The 20520-nt window shown below is 42.5% G+C and overlaps 1 protein-coding gene across 1 annotated transcript; it reads left to right on the forward strand.

Annotated features, from left to right (window-relative positions):
• The first annotated feature begins 1311 nt into the window (after window positions 1-1311).
• usp33 (ubiquitin specific peptidase 33) lies at window positions 1312-20488 on the forward strand. Its single transcript, XM_079284722.1, has 24 exons — window positions 1312-1421; window positions 4687-4785; window positions 5236-5289; window positions 5397-5459; window positions 8368-8517; window positions 8768-8876; window positions 10286-10355; window positions 11662-11775; window positions 12498-12576; window positions 13676-14120; window positions 14208-14348; window positions 14462-14577; window positions 14685-14857; window positions 15094-15164; window positions 15248-15281; window positions 15397-15442; window positions 15543-15723; window positions 15892-16018; window positions 16202-16371; window positions 17382-17463; window positions 17573-17681; window positions 18325-18427; window positions 19016-19084; window positions 19293-20488. The coding sequence occupies exons 2-24, from the start codon at window positions 4702-4704 to the stop codon at window positions 19448-19450; spliced, it is 2748 nt and encodes a 915-aa protein (XP_079140848.1). The 5' UTR covers window positions 1312-1421; window positions 4687-4701; the 3' UTR covers window positions 19451-20488.
• The last annotated feature ends 32 nt before the right edge of the window (window positions 20489-20520 follow it).

Genomic DNA, 20520 nt, shown 5'->3' on the forward strand with positions numbered 1-20520 from the left:
CCCTTAAAAACAAGGTGATAATTGGGTTTATCCTAAATAATTTCTGACTTCCATAAATATGGAGGCCAATTTCCACTAGGAAAAAAAGAGCTGTTAGACTTGATGAAAACAGATAAACTCTTGGTACTTATTAGTCAAAATGTTCACTTTTGAAGTCAAATTATAAGATACAAAATCTATGATTGCTTTTAAAGTGAAGATTATCAAGCAGTAATTAAGGTCAAAAATATCATAAGGCAAACTATTTACTTACTCTTTCCTAATTATTTTTTTAAAAGTCAACAATTCAACTCAATACCAAATATCTTTGACTTTCTGTCCAATCATTTTGTGAAAAAAAGTAAAATATTTGACTTATAATTTAAACTATTAAATAAAAAGCCAACATTTTGACTTATTACCTCATTCAAATGAAGAATGTCTTTATTTGTCTTAGTGGCAAGACAAACATTTGGACTTATTATGTCATGATTTTCACTTAGAAAGTCAAAATTATAACTTACTACCTTATAATTATGACTTACCATGATCTCACTCAACTTTTTTAAAATCATTCTTGACATCAATTTGTTTCCTTTTTTGGGACTCATTTATTTATTACAAAAGTAATTATTTCCATATCATCCACCGTATGTCATATTTACCTGTGTTTTCCTCCAGTCAGCTTACAAATAAGCAAACAATTAATTTAAATGTGTATTACTGTAAGACAGTCCTTTAGGTTTCTAATAGTACATTTACTTGAATCTGTACGCTTGTGTGCTTTTCATTTTTTTAATTTTATTTTCACATACAAATGGAAATGTTTCCGTCCCGAACATGCAAGTGCACTGTAAAATGAGCATCATTTATTTTTCAACAAAACAAATCTTTTAAAAAATGTATTTTGTGGAGGGCACCTAATGCACCTAACTCGCTAGGTGGCGCTTGGGATGGGTTTCCTGTGTGTTGCCTTTATTATTTTGTTTGTTACCACTTTTATTTCTTTCAGCCCACCAATCCTTAATTTAGGAAGTAATCATTTTACAGGAGCTATTAGGCATTAAATGAGTCATGTTTCTCTTGTATACACATCATTGTCTAGCATGTCATCGCTTTCGATGACAATTATTTTAATTAATTGTTTCCTATCTTGGGCTTATTGTGATACTAAACAAATATAATGCTGTTAAAAGACATAAATGTAAAAATCTAATATAATGTTTACAGTAGGATGGGGAAGGTTTATGCTTTTTTTTAACCGGAAAAGGGGCGGGGTCAGCTGTAACGTTAGCAACCACGCTGAGCGACAGGAGCGGTTATCGTTAACGTGAAGGATTGCCCTCTGAAGTCTTTAAAGTCACACTGAATCCGTGTTGTTAGACATCAAGAACAACCGGGTCTAACACGATAAACGTCGTGTCTTCGTGTTTAACCTGCAGGTAAGAGTCGAGGCTGATATCATCTCTGGATGCTAGTTAGCTTGTCTACTCACTCCCGGTGTAGTCACTGTGGGATCATGTAATACAGGAGGCTAACGTTAGCATTAGCATGTCACTAGCGAGATGGTTATCAATAGCAAACCATCTCATCGTGTTATCATATGTGTCTAAATATATCCACCGCGTGCTTCTGACACTATAGCGCGTGTTGTGGTTAGCCTGTAAAAGTAAAATATTGCCTTGATATTGACCAACAGGCTAATGCTAACCGCTAAAGATTGCTAGTCAGCTTGTGACGCTGTCAACGCCTCGCCTGGTTTGACAGCTCGATGTGAGAAGTGGACAAGGCCAAAGCCACATATCCTAATTCACCACAGCATAGACCTGCTATTAGTTTTAAACATGGCCGAAATAAGTTGTCAGCTGGTTAATTAAACTACTGCCAGGTAACGCTAACAGTTAAGATTTCAACACGATGGCTAATAACACCTTTTTGTGTATGCTCTAACGTTACCTGGTAACTTATGCTAATGAGGTAACGCTAGTTAGCTTTACGAATTCCGTGCCTTGCGGTGTTATGCACTATTATTTAACGTCTCAGTTGACTCTAGGATGACACGGAATCTGGTAACATCGGAATCATGTGCCCTGTCTGGTTTAGGGTGACGCCCCACCCTAAATGTACCACCCCAGTATGCAGAGTCAAAGTTCAAGGAGTGTAATTGGGTTTTATATGAAGCAAATGAAAGGGCGAGCATGGTTTGTAGTGGTGCCGGGGCAATGCTATTCTCTATTCCATGTGTAATAGCCGAAAGCTTGAGTGTGAAACCATCGGCTAATTACAATTTATACGGTGTGTATTCGCTGAAACAGTGACTTATTACTGTTTGAGGCACATTTCACAGAATTAATAAATATATCTGAAGTTCAAGCGCAATTATGGGAGCCACCTAGCATAAATATAACTGTAGATGACTTTGTGTCTATCACTTTGTTTGGATTTAGTTTTATGAATTCAAAATCAAGAAAAGCTCTACATTATTTCAACCAGTTTGCATAATTGACGAGCTTTGATTAGGTGAGGCAAACTGCGTGTTGACTGAATACGAATTTAACAAAGGATCAGCTTGCATACATTTCTTTGCATGGCAGAGTAATACGTCTTGTGTCAACAACAAGCAACAATTTACATTTGGTCTCATCGGCTGCTGTTTACATTTGTCGGCAAGCCAAAGCTGTGCAGCTAAGCTCTGAAAAAGATTGATGTAATCTGTGACACTCGTGACATGTGGTTTTTACCCTGTTGATGTGGTTTGAATGTGCTGAATCACATGCAGCGCACGTCAACACCAATGATAATAATGAAAGTTGCTCATTGTGATCAATATTTTTTTACGACATATTTAAGACGGTATAGATAAAGAGTGAAAGAGTACACAGCTGCTGTGACAGCTGGTTGATAGCTTTATCAATATATCATAGTCTCACTTATTTCCTGTTTTCTTTCCTTACATTTTATTCACTGCCTTTTTCCCCCTCAGAGGATGTGTCTTAAAAACCAAACGTTAATCAAACCCTGCTTGTATAATTTGCCGCTTAAGATGGATAATTTCTGCTCACACTGAGACACTTGCAACAGTTCTTCAAATACGCATCTTTTGATCGACAGACTCTCAGTAACGCATGTGCTTTGTCACTCTTCATGCAAATCCCCTGCTCCCCTAAAGCCTCCTGAGGGCTCTATGAAACAGTGCATGGGTCTTGTTTCCATTTGAAGTGGAGATGGGAATGCGGCCTTCTCAAGAAGCTGGATAATCGAAGCCTCCTGTGGTTTCCTGTCATCCTACTGTACAGGGGTTGTATGTCTTGTCGGGTTAGCTGCAGACCTTCCCGAAGTACAGCAGGAGTCCATCATCAAGCTATGGCGTAATTTATGATTGGAAAAAATTACTTTTGAAGTTTTCCAGCACCTGAGGTAATCTGATGCAAGGTTTGGAAGGGTTTCTCTCAAATTTGAAAAAGATTGTTAGGGTGATGCACATTTTGTCAGTATGCTACAAAGCTGCTCAGCGTAGTAACTCCTAATATATTATCAGAATGAGCTTCTTCTGAACAATCTGAAGCTACAGCCAGGTTAAGTAGCACAACAAATGGAGCATCCCTGTAGAGAAGGGATGAAACTCTTGTCCAGCAGTACAGAGACCTTGGTTCAAAGTTGGCAGACACAACTGCATTTTTAAAGGTGTAAATAGTAGGTGTAGGTGGTATTGTACTTGTGTAGGTTACTGCCCTGGAGACAAGCTTTTGTGGGACAATTCATTGAATCTTTTTTGCTTTAAAAGGGGCTGCCAGCCAGGCAGTGATCACAAACTTGGATAATGTGTTAACGTGCAGTGTCGCTGTTTCTTTCGGGGTAGCCCTCTTGCGTACTTCTCAAAACTGTGGCTTATTTGGGTTTCTGAAAGTCAAACATAATCAGGATACTGTTGCTTCTGTAAACACTTATGGGCTACTTCCTCTGGTGTGTTTCCTCTGCAGCTACAGGCTGTGTGTGTATTCCTTCAGAGGTATCATCCATCTGAATGCTGCTGTCAGTGGTGGTGATTAGAGCACACGACCCGCGCTCATATTTGCAGAGCTTGTCTCAGAGTAGGTCATCCTTTTATATCCTGCTGTCATGGGCAGTGGAATAAAATGACTGCAGTCGACATGTTTTTAGGTTCACTGGTTGAGCTTCGGTGATTAGCGGAATTGAATAATTTGTGCTGTGTTTGCAGAATATTTGCTCGAACTTGTTCATACATCTAATTGTCCGTGTGTCTGCGGTGACATCATTCATGGCGACGGCAATGTGCTGGTGCACCACCAACTTAAGTTAGCCTGTATAATAGTGATTCCATGAATGTAAGACTATGCTTGTTGTAAACAACATGTGTATCATCACACACTGCTCGTCCACGGGAGTTGTTGACAGCTGTGGCGTGAGCAGCTCGGTGTGTCAGCGGCTGAGAATAAGTGGAATTTGTCGGGTCATGCAGGCATGACAAAAAACTTATGTCGTGTGGCAGTGACTCGGGTTAGAGTGGCCTGACTTTTTTTTTTTTTTTTTTCTTTGCTTTTCCTTTGTGCTGCTTTTTGGATATATCTTCCATTACTCTATCAAGGATCAGATATGGGGTTAAAACAAGGTTTTATAAATCGCCGCCTTAAAATGCAAGTTGTGTACTGAATGTTTCGTCCAACTCTCGCTCTCTCTCTTTCTCAGACCTGTGGGTAAGTGATGCTTCCGGCTTCCGGCTGTGACTGCCCCCACCTGGACTGCGTGGGGGAGATCACCAAGGAGGAACTCATTCAGAAATCCCACGTGAGTCATCATGGTCCTGTCCACTGGCCGATTCATAGCTTTCCAACCACTCTTTTTATTTTTTTTTAATGGCAGATCTCAAAAAGTCTTTAACAGCATTTAATTCAGAAAAAAGTCATGAAATAAATGTTCATTCCTGTTAAGTGGAGTTTCAGTCAGCACCATCAGACCTGTATCATTTCTCATTGGTTAATCTATGCTTCCATTTTAGGCCATTTGTCTGGGTCCAGGTCACATTCATTTGATTCACTGTTTCTGTCAGTATGACCATGAAACAGACATTCCCTGTGGTATTAAAAAGGACTCTAAAGCTTTGTTCAACTTGATCATCAGATGACCTGCAGGAACCCTGAATAACGCTATATCACTTTACCAAATCTGTTTTTGAACTTAGCTGAGTTTCATATTAAAACCTGTGACTCTAACCTAACTGTCTTGATTTTATTCTAGGGCCAGTGCCAAGACTGTAAAGTTGGAGGACCAAATCTGTGGGCGTGTTTGGAGGTGAGACAACCTGCAAAAAAACAAAACAAAAAACTCTTAATTTCTCACCCGAACCATGTGAGCTCTGTGTCTGATTTCCACACCCTCTGTTTGTTTTCCCTCTCCAGAATGGCTGTGCATATGTAGGCTGTGGGGAGTCTCACACGGACCACAGCACCGTGCACTCGCAGGTGAGAGATCTCCGCTCACTGATGCCTTTCGGTGTATCTTAAAGAATCCGTAGAAAGAGCGAGGAAGGGATGTGACTGAAAGGGGAAGACGTCTTTAGGTCTTTACTGTGATGCTGAATTAAAAAAAAAAAAAAAGATGTCACTGAAAGAGGCAGAGGACGCACAGATGGCAGGACAGGACAGCAATACCACTTCAGAGTCCCAGGAGCCATGACTTAGAAATAAAACTGCCTCCGGCACTACTTTATTTTTAACATTTGTCTCTTGATCTAAGAGCACGCATTGTTAAAAACCATCAAGTCTGCCTACACCTCCACTTTCAGTGCAATTTCAGCAGTGGATCATCCATTATTACGGTAATGACCGCTCCTCTGGGAAGTGAAGGAGATTCACTGTCAGTGCTGTGGTTACAGTGTCGGCCCCTCCCAGCTAGGCTGAAGCGTTGCTCAGCCTCTGCTGTTGACGAAGGTTCTTCCTCCAGCACGCCGGGGCCAAGTGGGTTCAGAAGCCGAGACGGAGGGATGTGAGAGCAAAAACGCGAAATTAGTATCTGCATAGCTGCTCAAACCATTGTCCAGAAAAGGGGCCTGTTCAAGCTCAAACCTCTTCAGGAATACTGCGCTCAAACGCGGATGAATACACAGTGTTCTAGTAAAGAGATTTAATATTAACGGACTGGTTTTAAATGAGATCACGAGTGAATTTCATATCCGTCAGCTTATCCGGGAGATCTCTGTGCAGCGCGCCAACCGCCTTTTGTGTTGTTTTTTTCTTCACAGAAGCCATCTTTATTTCTTGTAAGAATGAAGGCCATGCTTGATTAGTGCTTTGGAGGCCCTGATGGGGAGGGCAACAATGAAATCTCTTGACTAAGTAATGAGAAAGACTCCTGTTGGATCCGATCAGAGGCCTCTGCCAGTCGCACTCTACTGCGAGTGAATATGTGACTTGTTTCAAAAAGTCTAGTTAAAAGTTAAAGCCTGCTCAGCAAATTTCAGGAGTTGAAATTCCACTTCTGTGTGTACCTTCGGTAAAAAAAACCACATAATTAGTATTTACCTAGCGATCGTATTTCTAACATCATTATGAACAAATTCAGCCAACGGTAAACTTTGGGATTTTCTTCTTATTGCGGATAAAGCATTGAAAGGTGACCTCATCTTTACGTTTGCTTTGTTGCTACAAGTCCTCCGCTGAAAACACCCGATGTGTCGATCTGTCCTCGAGCAGTTTTCATGCATTTGTCCAAATACTTTCAAATTCACAGAGAGAACGACCGTGAGAGGAATAGTTGCTGTCGGTGTTTCTGTGTTTCTTCTTCCTTGTTGATTACGGTCAGTAACGTCTTAATTGCTGAGGGCTGGAGACGAGACATGACATAATTTTTTGGGCAAAACCAGACCCGGCCTGCAGATGTTGAATCTAAGCTGGTGCTGCAAACGTCATCAAGTTCTTCCGGTGTCAATTTCGGACCAGTATTTATATGAGCTGCTGACACAAGACATCATTTCAATTTCCCTGTGTACCATAAGGAGCGCTAAGGCTTTGTTTCACTTGAATACAATTGTTTCAATCGATGTTGAACATTTAAGAAGACAAGGAGTAAACGCGACAAATGATCAGTATTAAAAGCCACAAACACTTTGTTCTCATACAAAACATTATGTGAGCGAAAAACATCCTCTCAGCCTTATCAATCCAGCTTGTTAACGCCCGATAGTGTTCTTTCCTTCATAAAAGATTTAAGCTGGGGAGTTTCATGGCCGTGCTCAGTCTGCTGTGGCCCCGCTGTGCCAAGGCTAATGCAGCCCTGATGAATAATGCAGAGTCTGCCGGCTGCTGCCTGCTGCTCACGTTCAGTCTCCTGTCGACCTGCCGGGCTGCCGGTGTTTGTCAGAGCAGCAGTGGGTCAGCAGAACTCTGCCATGTTTCCACAGCAGCAAAAACGTCTGGCCTGCTGCAAACCCCCCCCCCTCGCCCTGCGTCCACCTATATCTGTAACCCGAGATGTTCAGCTCAGAGCTGGTGTGTCCGACATCCTGAGAATATAAAGTTCGTGTATTTTAGATTCAGGTTTTTTCAGTCAGCTGAAGGAGGGTAAGGAGGTTGGTTTTGTTTACCTGCAGGAAATATCACAGCAGGAGGAAGTAAGGGAGCCCTAGTTTTGAATGCCAGCTTCTTTTTGAGTGTCAAGTCATTTTTTAAGCACAAAGGCCAAAACTAACATAGTCTCAGCTTATGTGTTCATAAACTGAATAGCGTTGGGTTTTGGACTTTTGGCCAAACAAAACAAGAAAGTTTAAAATGTAACCAAACAATGAATTGACAGTCAAATACATCCTAGTACTTTTTAACTGCAGCCTTAATACATCGTCTATTGATAATAGTTGAATTAAAATACAAATCAGAGTAGGATTGTACTACTTGTAGTCAGATTTCTCTTTTTTTTGGCACTGTAGTTGATTTGGTTGCATGTGGAGTTGATAAGTGTAGCAGAGTTGCTGTCCTTCCTGTGTCTGTAGAAAAGATTTGTTGACATTTATTTTTCTGTTTATTTTCTTTTAAATGACTAAATCCATATTATCAATAACGCTGACATTGCATAACACACATTTTCAATTATTCAGTGTTACACACTCGGCCATAGTAACATATGTTCGGACAGAAAGAGGGCGGATCTGTGACGACCAGTGGGCACACCTGCACTTGTTCTGTAAGAGCAAAAGCAACCAGTTGATTGTCCAGTGAGATGTTGATTGTGTCGAAGATGAAGAAGCACCTCGTCGATAAGGGAGTGCACGTGTGCTTAATCGGCTGTTCTCAAACAGATGTTAAGTCTCCTTGTTTCTCTTTGTTTACGCGGTCCGAAGTGTGACTTCACAATTGTCTTCATCAACGTTGTGTGCAGGAGACGAGGCACAACCTGACGGTGAACCTGACCACGCTCCGAGTGTGGTGCTACGCCTGCGGCAAGGAGGTTTTCCTGGAGCGTAAGCTTGGTCCTCACTCTCCCCACGCCAACAGCAAGCCCCTCCCATCTCCACAGAATGCTGGACAGGTAGGAGCCAGCTTTCCCTCCGATTGTTTTATTGTCTCGTTAAAGCTTACGTGATTTATATGATCGCTGAGTTATAAAGCAGGTGTAATATTGAGCAGCAGCAAGCAAATTCTAGAGCATAGATTAAAGTCAACATTAATGTTTTCTTTTTCAATCCTCCCGTATGTTTTCTGAATAAACGTGTTTACGTTGAATGTTTACTGCATTTTTGCTTCATTACACAACTGTATGTGCTGTGTTGTTTCTCCAGGAGAACAGCAGGGCCCCTGGGAGCCCAACCTCTCTGAGAGTGCCCTCTAATGGAGGCTGTGAAGACCTGGATATGGAGACAGAGGAGGAGGATGAACTGCGAGCCAGAGGTCAGCTTACACAGAAGAAGTGTGCATGTCGACACAAACTGAAAGACAGAAACCTACAACTAGTGCAATAACCCAAAAACACAATCCACTCATATTGCATCTGTACTGTTATGCAGTCAGTAAAGACACTGTTTATTACAGTTCAGTATCAGCTGTGAGGTCAACAAGTACATTGGGAAATGCGTCTTAATGTTGCAAATGAAAGTCAAGTAAAAGAAAATCTTCAGTTCCTCGCCAGGATTATCATTTTTATTAATTAAAATCATTTACTTTTGAAGTCAGTGAGGGGACTCCAAATTTAATTAAATTTGATCAGCTCTCAGTGCAAGTATGAGAAAACTGCATGGATGATTTGAAATTAAGCCGCAATATACAAGAGCTCAGTCGTCATCAGTTGGTTGAATTCAAAGCACAGAATGTGATTTGAATTAATAAGAGCAGTTAACTCTGAAGCACTATGGCTGACGAACACCTCGCTATGCCTCAAGTCTTCTGTTCCAAGTCGCACTCGAACGCAGCACACAGACTACAGCCAACAACCAAATCACTCAAAACCTACCGGCAACAGAAAGACAGACACACACACACACACACACACACACACACACACACACACACACACACACAGTGGGTTGAGCCTCGCACTGAAGCTGCATTCACACATTAAATCAGACGTTACGCCGATCAGCGCTGGGTTGTGCGGCCGCGTGTCACTTGTATGGCTAATTTAATTTGAATGGCCCCATTTATTGCCGTCAATAGGTCACCGCAGCGTGACGCCGCGCTGCGTTTCTCCAAGGTTGTTTCAACTTTTCAACTGTATGCCTCGAAGTTCCCACCGCCCAAAAACACACACTACCCACATTCAAATGAATGGGAGTCAATGCAGCCCAACGCTTCATTGCTGAGTGCTTCGGTCCCACTGGAGCCACCAATGCAAATAGTGTTTTCACTCAGCGCTGTGCGACACACACACACACACACACACACACAAGCGCCACCAAATGGCACATGTTATGTTGGCCCCCTGAGGTTATTTATAATACAGATCAAGAGGGGAAGAAAAAATGCTTTGTCAGACTAAAGACTATGGCTGGCTGCTCACATAGGATCTGAGGTTTACAAACTGTTTGCATTTAAGATACTTGAACCTAATTGCTCGGAGTCATAACTTCAAATTTGAATGTCTATTGCGAATAAAAGTCAGAAATCTGCTTTGAAAACATAGAAAAAGTAATTAAAATACACCCGGCAGACATCTTTTCTGCTCCTGCTGTAAAACACTCATCCTAGATGTGAAGGCGTTTCCGCTTATGGCAGCCAGAAAGCCTCTACAATTGCCATAACAATGTCCAAGCATTTAATGAGTGGCTTGTTTTAATTTCCGCCGTGTGTTGTGTCTCCCTCAGGCCTGACGGGGCTGAAGAACATAGGCAACACCTGCTACATGAACGCCGCCCTCCAGGCGCTGTCCAACTGGTGAGACCTCTGCTGACCTGCTCGCTGACGTTGCGTGCTCTTTGTGGTGTGACATCATGTTACCTTCCACTCGCTACTCGCACCTTGACGTAGCCGTCTGCTGTTTCATTCACTGCTTGTCTGGTTCTTGTTGACTGGGAAAAACAACAACATAGCGACACTCATTTTGGAGAGTGAAACTTGCTGCAGTGCACCATTTGAGACGGCAGTAATGGCCTTTACGTAGTTCCCTGGAGGGTCTTCTGTTACCAAAGATCCTGAACTATTTCCTGATATCTTCGGTTCCTTCTCCTCCTCCTCCTCCTCTTTCTTTTTTTTCTTTTACCACCATGTCTTTTTGCGAGACCCGTGAAACTGTACTTACGGTTTCATTTGGAGTCTGCTGCATTTTTTTTTTATTGTTTATTAAATTACCAATCCTTCTGATTCATTATTTATGATTGGATTGTTTGTGTGGTACTCACCACTACAGAGTCTGAGGCAGTGTTGTTACTTACTCTGTACCTTTTTTTTACTTTTTATTTAATTTTTCATGGCACAGCAAATCACAGCAAACTCTTTTCCTCCTCTCTGATACTATCTAGCCCCCCCCAGTATGTTTTTCAAAATGAAAGTGATGATGCCTAGTCTGGATAAAAGATGTGGGTCAAAATTTGCAATCTAAATCACGTTCCAAAAATAGGAGGAACTGAGTCACGCAGCTGCGGAAAGGAGGGACCTTTTCTGGAAACTTTCCTTTGATGTCTGTTTGTGTGAGCGCTGCTTCTTCCACTTACCGTCGGGTCATTATTCAGATCCAAGGACTTTTCTGCTGGCAAGGGAAGGGAGCGCTCCATGCCTTATTCATTCTGTGGTTAGTCTCTTCCTCGTAGACTCCTGTCCACTCTGTATCCATCAGATCAAATCCCCTCAGCTGTGTTTCTTTTCAGCTAATTCCGATGTCCTTCAACTTTCAGCTGCGTGTTGAACTTTCTTGCAACAATAGAGGCAGAAGACAGTATTATGTTGAAATGCAGTTCCCTTCATATTAGACATTTTCTGCTGTGAGTGACCGAAGTGAATGTAATAGCAAGAGCATACTGAACCGCAGATCATAAGGTACAGGCAAACACAACGATTCTAATAACGTTACACTGTCATTGTACTTTGAATTATATCTGCTTCTCTTAGAATTATTGAGGATTATTATTGTGAGAACAAACCACAGCATTGCAGGCGTCTTGGTAATCGAATCATTCTGCTGACAGAATACAGTAAAAGCTTGTTTGGTGCCCACGTAATATATTCATCCCTCTTTCCACTGCAGCCCGCCCTTGACACAATTCTTCCTTGAATGTGGCGGCATGGTGAGGACTGACAAGAAACCCGCACTCTGCAAAAGCTACCAGAAGCTAGTGTCAGACCTTTGGCACAAGAACAGGTAGGCAACGTTTCGAACATGACTCCAGAGCTTTAACGTGCACCTCGACATCCAGAGTCAAATTTGAATCACATTTCTGTAGCAGCTAGTCTTCATTTTTAGAGTCTATACAACGCGGCACTTTATAGAGTGCTGCAGGAACGAGTCCTAAAACCCAGAAATAAGTTCACATTTTTTTACTTCCGGATCCAAAATGTTTTTTGTTTTTTTTGGAGAGATGTCTGAAATAAGGTCTGTGGTTAACACAAGCTTAAGAGATTTTAACGTTTTGTTCGACGACATAAAATACGTCTGAAAGTGTCAGTGCACCCCAAAATCAGAAAGTACCGAGTGTCTGCCTTCTGTCAAATAGAATCAAACTATATGGCACTCAGCTTGTGGTGCTCAAAGTACCAAAATATTACATCTGAAAAAACTCTTCGTGGTGGTGAAGTCATGTGACCAGGATGTAGTTAGTTTATAGCCTAATGTAGGCTTTTTTTTTTACTTCTTCTGAGTGCATTCATGCTTCAAAAATCCTAAAAGATGTGTTCATTAGTGAAGATTACCTTGCTGAGCTAAGTATCCTTAAAAACAAAAATCCCTTTGGCTTTTTGTTGAGGAGACCAGAGCAATGCTAACTTCCAGGTTGGCCTCCAAAAATACATCCTCCCTGCAGCTCTCCAATGTGATATTGCCAATTACAATACTGATAACGCGTGCTGTGTTTTCTCACATTGCAGACCCTCCTACGTGGTCCCGACCAACTTGTTCCAGGGGATCAAAGCCGTGAACCCCATGTTTAGAGGCTATTCTCAGCAGGTGGGTCATTGCCGATGGTGCAAATAAATGTGCAATTTGAGTGCATGTGCACAGATTCATCATGAATAAAACATTGAAGGCACTCTTCTTCACAGTTGGAGACAAATTCAACAGTGAGTTTGCGACCAGGGTTTCTTTTGCTTTCACCGTTTGTGCTTTGCAAATAATGAGAATATTATGCAGTCAATATGAATGTAAAACATGGATTATGGTTTTGAACTGAATTAAATCCTCGGAGAATGAATTTGTGCTGAGCTGGGGTTATTATGGACGCCCAGACTATGAAGTTGTCCCAGATCGCGTACAGCCTCTCCCTTTTCTCTTCCACTCCATATCCCTCCTCGCTTGTTCCTTTACAGAAATTACATGAGCAGCTCCAATCACTCAGCCAGATAAGCGGAATCCTTTTGCATCGCAATTACGTTCTCAGACATTTTGACATTCATTCACATGCAAATGCACACATTAAACCTAACTAACAAACTGAAGGTGCTTAAAAAGAAAATATTAACGTTATAAATATACAGGATTTCCAAAGACTTTTTGATGTTGTCCAGTGTCTGTAAATGTGGGATTCGTAAGCTCGAGAAATGATGAAAGGGCCTGTTTCCTCTTTGGCTTGCCAGTGTTTATTCAGAGGAGTTGGCTGAGGAGTATTCATTTGTCACGCCATGCTGGGCCGCACAGCCGTGGAATCAGCATTGTTCTGAGTGAAGTTAACGTTCCAGTTTCTGGGAGAGGAGTGTTCATTTGGCCTGAGAGGGAGATTAGATGTCTGAGGTTCATTAAGTCTGACTACACATTCGCGAGCGTTTTGGTTTCGGATTTTGTGACTGCAGAATTGGGATAAACAAGGCGGTTAGTGGTTGTTTGTAATTTGTAAAAAAAAAAAAAAAGGATTCGGAAAGCTTTGCTGGAAGAATAAGTGCTGCATTATACATCAATGTTCCTTTCAGGGAGAGGAAATTGATAACTTATTTTGGTCACAGACTACTGTGGCCAAAATAACTGGAAAAAACCATGAAAGAACTGCTCTCAGCTAGAACTCATTTGCTAGCTCAGCTAACATTTCTTGTTATTATTCCCACTCGGCCTCCAGGACTCTCAGGAGTTTCTGCGCTGCCTGATGGATCAACTTCATGAGGAGCTGAAGGAGACGCTGCCGGAGCCCTACGACCAGTCCAACGGCGTCACGGTGGACCACGCGCCCGAGGAGGACAACCGCAGTCAGTCGGACAACGACTTCCAGTCGTGCGAGTCCTGCGGCAGCAGCGAGCGGGCCGATAACGAGGCGCAGGGCGCCAACGTCATGAAGGAAGACACCAACGAGGCCGAGATGCTGATTCCTGGGCAAGATGAGATCCAGTCCAACAGGGAGTGGCAGAAGGAGAAGAACATGATTAATGACCTGTACCGCTCTGGAGTCACCGGGGTTATGGGTGGAAGCACCGGAGTGGACATGGACAAAAATGTCGACACCACCACTGAAACCACGGCCATCATCAGCAGCCAGGGAGCCATCAAGGTCCAAGGAAGAACATCAGGTGATTGTGGCGTCATGTTTTTATTTGATCCACAATCTACTTTATTTTCTGATGACATTTTCTAATATTTGGCCTGCTCTCTGTCAGATTCCTTCCCAGACATCCAAATGTCCAACTCCACAAGACCACAGAGTCCAGCCCCGATGGAGGGACACGTTCCCAAAATGTCCAGCAGTCCGCCCAAAGCTGCTTCAGGCTGGCCCAGCCTAAACCCCGCACACAAGAAAGGTACTTCTGCGTAATCGGAGGCAGCCAGATCCAGATCTTAAAAAGTCCGGGTTTTAACAGGGTACTTGTATCACGTGTCTTATCTTTCTCTTTCTCTCTCTGCCTTCATCCAGCAGTGACCACATTCTCCCCACCAAAGAGCAAGCGTCAGAAGAAATACCGCAGCGTCATCTCAGATGTGTTTGACGGGACCATTGTCAGCTCAGTTCAGTGCCTCACCTGTGATCGGGTGAGTGTGGCCATTCAATTGGACAGGAGCAGGAGACCACTAGAGAACGTGTCATTGTGTCATTTCATTTCAACCAGAGTAGGAGCTTTACTGTCTGTTGCTGTCAGGTGTCTGTGACCCTGGAGAACTTCCAGGATATCTCGTTGCCCATCCCGGGCAAGGAAGACCTGGCCAAGCTCCACTCCGCCACCCACCAGACCTCCCTGGTTAAAGCCGGCTCTTGTGGTGAAGCTTATGCACCGCAGGGCTGGGTTGCATTTGTCATGGAATACCTCAAGAGGTGCGTCAATAGTATTTTCATTGTACTTGTTGCTTTTCGGCATTTTTGCCTCTTATTTTTTATACAACAAAGGTCCCGAGGATGGAATCAGACACAGGATGTGTTACGCTGTAACCGCTCTGCCTTCAAGGCGCTCCCATATGTACACTAGTCGTTTGCATTCTTCACAGTCTCGCTCGACTGGCTGTCGACTTCACTCTTTGTGTGTAAAATCCACCCCTCTGTTCTATTTGTAGTTGGTTCTGGGGTCCAGTGGTTACGCTACAAGATTGTCTCGCAGCTTTCTTTGCCAGAGATGAACTGAAGGGTGAGCGAGTGGGCGTCAATGTGTTCTAGCAGCACAAACGTTACCATTGATGTCTCAGTAACTGTGTGCTCGTTGTTTTCCAGGAGACAACATGTACAGCTGTGAAAAATGCAAGAAGTGAGTGCCTGATTCTGACTTTGTTGAAGACTGAATTGGACTGTTCATTTATTTCAAAATAGAAAACAAATTGTCTGGAACTGTAATGAATGTCCATTTTTTTTTTTCTTCTTAGATTACGAAACGGAGTGAAATTTTGTAAAATGCAAAGTTTGCCAGAGGTAAACGGACGACTCTTCATGTCTTTTTTTTATTTTTCTTCATGTCTTCGCACACATGATTTCTAAATGAAAACTTCTTTGTGCGTTTCCCCCGCTCCAGATCCTGTGTGTCCATTTGAAGCGCTTCAGGCACGAGCTGATGTTCTCCACCAAGATAAGCACCCACGTCTCCTTCCCGCTCGAGGGCCTGGACCTGCAGCCTTTCCTGGCCAAAGACGGCTCCGCCCAGACCACCAACTATGACCTGCTGTCAGTCATCTGTCACCACGGCACTGCCAGCAGTGAGTGTGGGCACAGGCGCTCCTCTTTCTGCTCAGACTGGGGCCCCCGCCTTCAGTTGGCACATACAAGTGTCCTGCATTCATTAGCCTGTTGACAAATTTCACATGTACTTGTTAGGTTTATGAATGCTGCTCTAACGCACCCCCCCCCCCCCCGTCTGATCCCAGGTGGCCACTACATAGCGTACTGCAGGAACGACGTGAACAATCTGTGGTATGAATTTGACGACCAGAGTGTGACCGAGGTGTCTGAATCCTGTGTCCAGAACGCTGAGGCTTACGTGCTCTTCTATAAGTAAGCCGACACGCTTCAGTCGTTAAAACTCGACAGTTGTGAGCAAGAACCCTTTTTTTTTTCTTTTTTAATCTGTGAAACATTTTAAGATGCGCTGTGCTGCTTTGATATTCATGACTTTCATCTCACTTGTGATCACTCATTTGCAGCAGTGATTAATCTGTGGGTCTGTTCGTGTCCCAGAAAGAGCAGCGAGGATGCGCTGAAGGAGCGCAGGAGGGTGTCGGGTTTATTCAACATGATGGAGCCCAGCCTTCTGCAGTTCTACATCTCCCGCCAGTGGCTTAATAAGTTCAAGACCTTTGCTGAGCCGGGGCCCATTTCCAATGACGACTTCCTGTGTTTGCATGGAGGTGCGTGAGACTTAAATCATCGTCATGCAGAAACTGCTCAGAGGTGAAAGTGTCCCCGACACAGGAATCCTTTTTCCTCCCTTCCTGCTCTATGCACAAGCGTTTAGGGGGAGAGATTGTGCTCTCCCCTTCAAATAACGGCGCCTTAGCTTTTATCCTTTGCTGTGGATTTTTGACTTTGACAAAGACTGCAGAGTATTCCCTTCACAACACAGCAGACTTCAAAAAGGGGGTTTTACATCTCTTTGAGCAGATGATCCTCCTCTCCCGTCTTAGCGGAGAAGAGGGAAGAATTATAAAAGGCTTTTGTGCCAATCAAGCCGCTTTCTTTTCTGCCCTCTATTGAGAGCGTGCTGGAAATGAAAGGGTTTAAGATAAAGCTGTTAGAATACAGTGGCAGCAGAGAATGTGTTTCACTTCATAACTGACAATTAGTTAGAGCTGCACAATTAATCCGAATTTTATCGACTGCAATATTTGTTAAAGTTAAAATCCCATTTTAAATGAAATATTGTCATGCTGCCTGGCCTACACATCATATTCTACAGACTGAAGAAAACATCTTTGTTTGATACAGATCGCTGCAAAAATCACACTTTAATCATGTTCTGTTTTTCCAAAGAAGATGAGATGAAAAATGATCATTCTCTCTAATGTCACAAATCAAATTGCAATTACACTGTCAGTCAAAAATAATGACAATTGGATATCTTTTGAAAATCCTTCAGCCCTACTATTAGAGATATCAGTGCAGTGAAACCATGATTGTGTTGCAGCAGTCCCGACAGCAATATATATATATTGAGGCATGTAAAGCCTTTATTAGGGGCCCTGGTAGCATGTTTCCCTATTAGATCATTTTCGATCAAACTGCCATAAAATGGCTGCGGTGGTTGATGTTTATGTGCATCTTTCTGCCGGCTTCTTTATTGTTCATTCAACATAATAACCGTGACTTTTAAAATGTTACCCTGTTAATGTCTAATGGATGTTTCAATGTGTTTCATCAGGTGTGCCCCCCAACAAAGCAACGTTTATCGACGACTTGGTAGTAATGCTGCCGCAGAACGTGTGGGATCACCTTTACAGCAGGTCCGTACAGCAGATTGGGGCCAACTGTGATTGAGTAATGTTGCTGTATAATTTCCTTTGTGTGGCGTTCATTTCTTCCGTGTGAGTCACTGTGGACTTCTACCTGCAGGTACGGCGGAGGACCGGCTGTCAACCACCTGTATGTGTGCCACACATGCCAGATTGAAATAGAAAAAGTGGAAAAACGGCGCAAATCAGAGCTGGACATGTTTGTCAGGGTACGTTTTTTTTTATTTTTTAACAAACTACATGTACACCAAGACATGGAGCTTTCGTCTGCATTGTGTGTGAGTGAGACTGTCTGCGGCCCAGTACTCCTGAGAGCGTATAGACCTATTCTGCGGTCTGTTGAACCAGTTGATAGGCTGCACATGTTGGTGCTCGTCATCCCAGCAGGAGATGAGAGGTGTGAGCCCGATGAAAGCCTCATCATTAATACATGCATCATTGGGACAGATGCAGCTGTTATTGCCTGCTCAGTCTGCTCACTCACACAATGGCTGTTTAGAAGGAGTGATAGATGTGTGTGTGTGTGTGTGTGTGTGTGTGTGTGTGTGTGTGTAAGAGAGAGGTTCAGTAAAATAACAAGAGGAACAGGGATTGTGTCATTTCCAAGAAAGATGGAATTGGTGCAGTGTAGTGTTAAGACTCTGCTCTAATTGAAATAACTACCAGAGAGAATTGATTCGTTTTTCCATCTCCACTCCTCTCAATCCTTTCATCCTCACTTCATTTTTTTTTGTCTCCCCCTCACCCCTCCCGTTTCTCCACCCCCATTCCCTTTGCATCCTTTCTCCTCCCTCTACTGCTCACTCCTCCCCCATCTCTCTCTCTCTCCCCCCCCCCCCTTCTGCTCTTCAGCTGAACAAGGCGTTCCAGGAGGAGGAGTCTCCAGTGGTCATATACTGCATCAGCATGCAGTGGTTTCGTGAGTGGGAGGGCTTTGTCAAAGGAAAAGACAATGGTAATTGGACAGAAGTCGTGCCTTTCCACCAACCAATGTTCCACATTAAAACAAATGTCAGGTCTGTAGATTTACATGGATACAGGAAGCTGGGAAATAAGCTGTTTTTAAATGGGACATACAAATTCTCTTGTTTCCAAAAAGCTTCTCATGTTCAAAAGAAACTGAAGTCTCATTTCTTCTCTTGATTTATCTTCAAAGAGTTTGCTTTGGTCCCGCGAGTCAAGTTTCACTCCCGCTACCGCAAAAATGAAGCTTCAAGATATATTTGATTTCCTTGCACTCGATCTCTTTTTTTTTTTTTTTTGCTCCTCTTGCTTTGTATTGTCACATCTATTTATAACAGCTTACATCTGGCACCTCTGAAAATGTATTTTTTGCCACCGACTTATGCTCTGCTAATATGTATTTTCTCACTGTAGCAAGAGGGGAGCAGAGATTGCTTTTCATAGTGACAAAAACATTTGACATTTGAACATCATTGCGCTTTGAAACAATTAGGATTGAGACAATCTCTCTGAAAGAATAGGCATGCACATGACTGCTGTTTCTAATGATGACATCTAATTGTCTTTCTTCCTCTTTAAGATCCACCGGGACCCATTGATAATTCCAAGATTACAGTAAACAAGAACAGCCATTTAACACTTAAACAAGGTACTAACTATTATTATTGTTATTATTGTGTCTCTACTTTTATGCTTGTTAATTTGTTATTGAAATAAACTAGAAAGAAATGTAAACAGGATGGATAAATACAACTTTTTGGGTTTGTACCGCTCTTGCATAGCCTCCAAGGATTACAGTATTATCTTAAACTATGCAGATATTGGTGATATTTAAGTGTGTGCGTTTGACTCTGCAGGAGCGGACTCGGGGCAGATCTCTGAGGAGACGTGGAACTTCCTCCACTCCATCTACAGCGGCGGTCCACTTGTGACGGTTCGGCCAAACATCAGCCACCAGGAACCCGCATCATCGCAGTCTGAGGAGAAGATCGAGATGGAGACGCGCTCTGTTTAATCAAGCACTCTGCAGAAGAAAAGGAAAGAAAAGATTTAAGAAACAAAAAGCCTTTTCATTTTGCACTTGACTTTTATTTCAAAAGCATTCAAGCAAAGGACCTCATCTTTAGCGCTACAGGACAGTCCGACTGGTGAGAGCTGGAATTATCATGTCCGAAGAAGTTTGTCATGTTGTACAAATCTGTTTAAAGAGCTCTTAAATTTATATTAGCGCTCATGTGTCGGGCTATTTTAAGAACCAAGCATTTAAGTTATGTGCAGCTAAAAATTCCACTGAATGAATGCCATATATCTTCTTTTTTTTCTTGACCAAATGAGCACATATTGTATGTCCATGTGTCTTGTGTTGCTGATATTGTTAATCACAATACATCTTGCTGTAGATATATCACACATTTTCCTGTTGTAAGAGGATATTGTCCAATGAATGGGAAGAGAAGTAAAATGTGACACATAAAGTGATGAAAATCACAAGGTTATGAAGGGACTAATTACTGAGTAGTCTCAGGAATGAATTTTGTGTTTTGCACTGTTCTGTAGTACAAATTGGCATGCTGATGCAAATGTCTGGTTTGTATTTGAATGTACCAGTACTGATAGGATACTGGTCAGGATTCAGCACTTGGTAACTTAGCACAGAAGGGAGCGATATAATATGATAATAGTTTTTTTTTGTTTTTGTAGAAAGTATGTGGCAGGCAGAGTCTGTTATGAAATGCATGCTCTAACACTCTATCCCAGTTTAACATCACGCGTAACTGCATGTAAATGCAAAAGCTGCTCATAAAATGTGCACGCAAAACATGATCGGGATCTATCTTTACTAAATTGTACAGCTACAGAAAGCATATTGCAGTATGTAATCAGCAGCAGCAATGTAGTTAATTAAAGGCATTATTTTTGTGTATGGGCATGGTGGTGCTTAATGTGTTGGCTGACTGGGTGAAGAGAATGCTGTACTGTAAGGTTTTGCATATAGCTGTCACTTGAGTAAGATCTATCCTGAATTTTTGCTGGCTGACACTATTAAATCTTGATGAAAACATGATTAACATTGTGGTCATTTTG

This window comes from Melanostigma gelatinosum (assembly GCF_949748355.1).
Source record: "Melanostigma gelatinosum genome assembly, chromosome: 15".
Classification (NCBI taxonomy): domain Eukaryota; kingdom Metazoa; phylum Chordata; class Actinopteri; order Perciformes; family Zoarcidae; genus Melanostigma; species Melanostigma gelatinosum.

Bases quoted from the DNA above. Each gene is read 5' to 3' on its own strand.
- usp33 (XM_079284722.1), top strand. From the start codon at position 4,702: ATGCTTCCGGCTTCCGGCTGTGACTGCCCCCACCTGGACTGCGTGGGG. The intron at 15,282-15,396 runs GTGAGTGCCTGA...TTTTCTTCTTAG, and splicing joins AGCTGTGAAAAATGCAAGAA to ATTACGAAACGGAGTGAAAT. The intron at 15,443-15,542 runs GTAAACGGACGA...CCCCCGCTCCAG, and splicing joins AAATGCAAAGTTTGCCAGAG to ATCCTGTGTGTCCATTTGAA.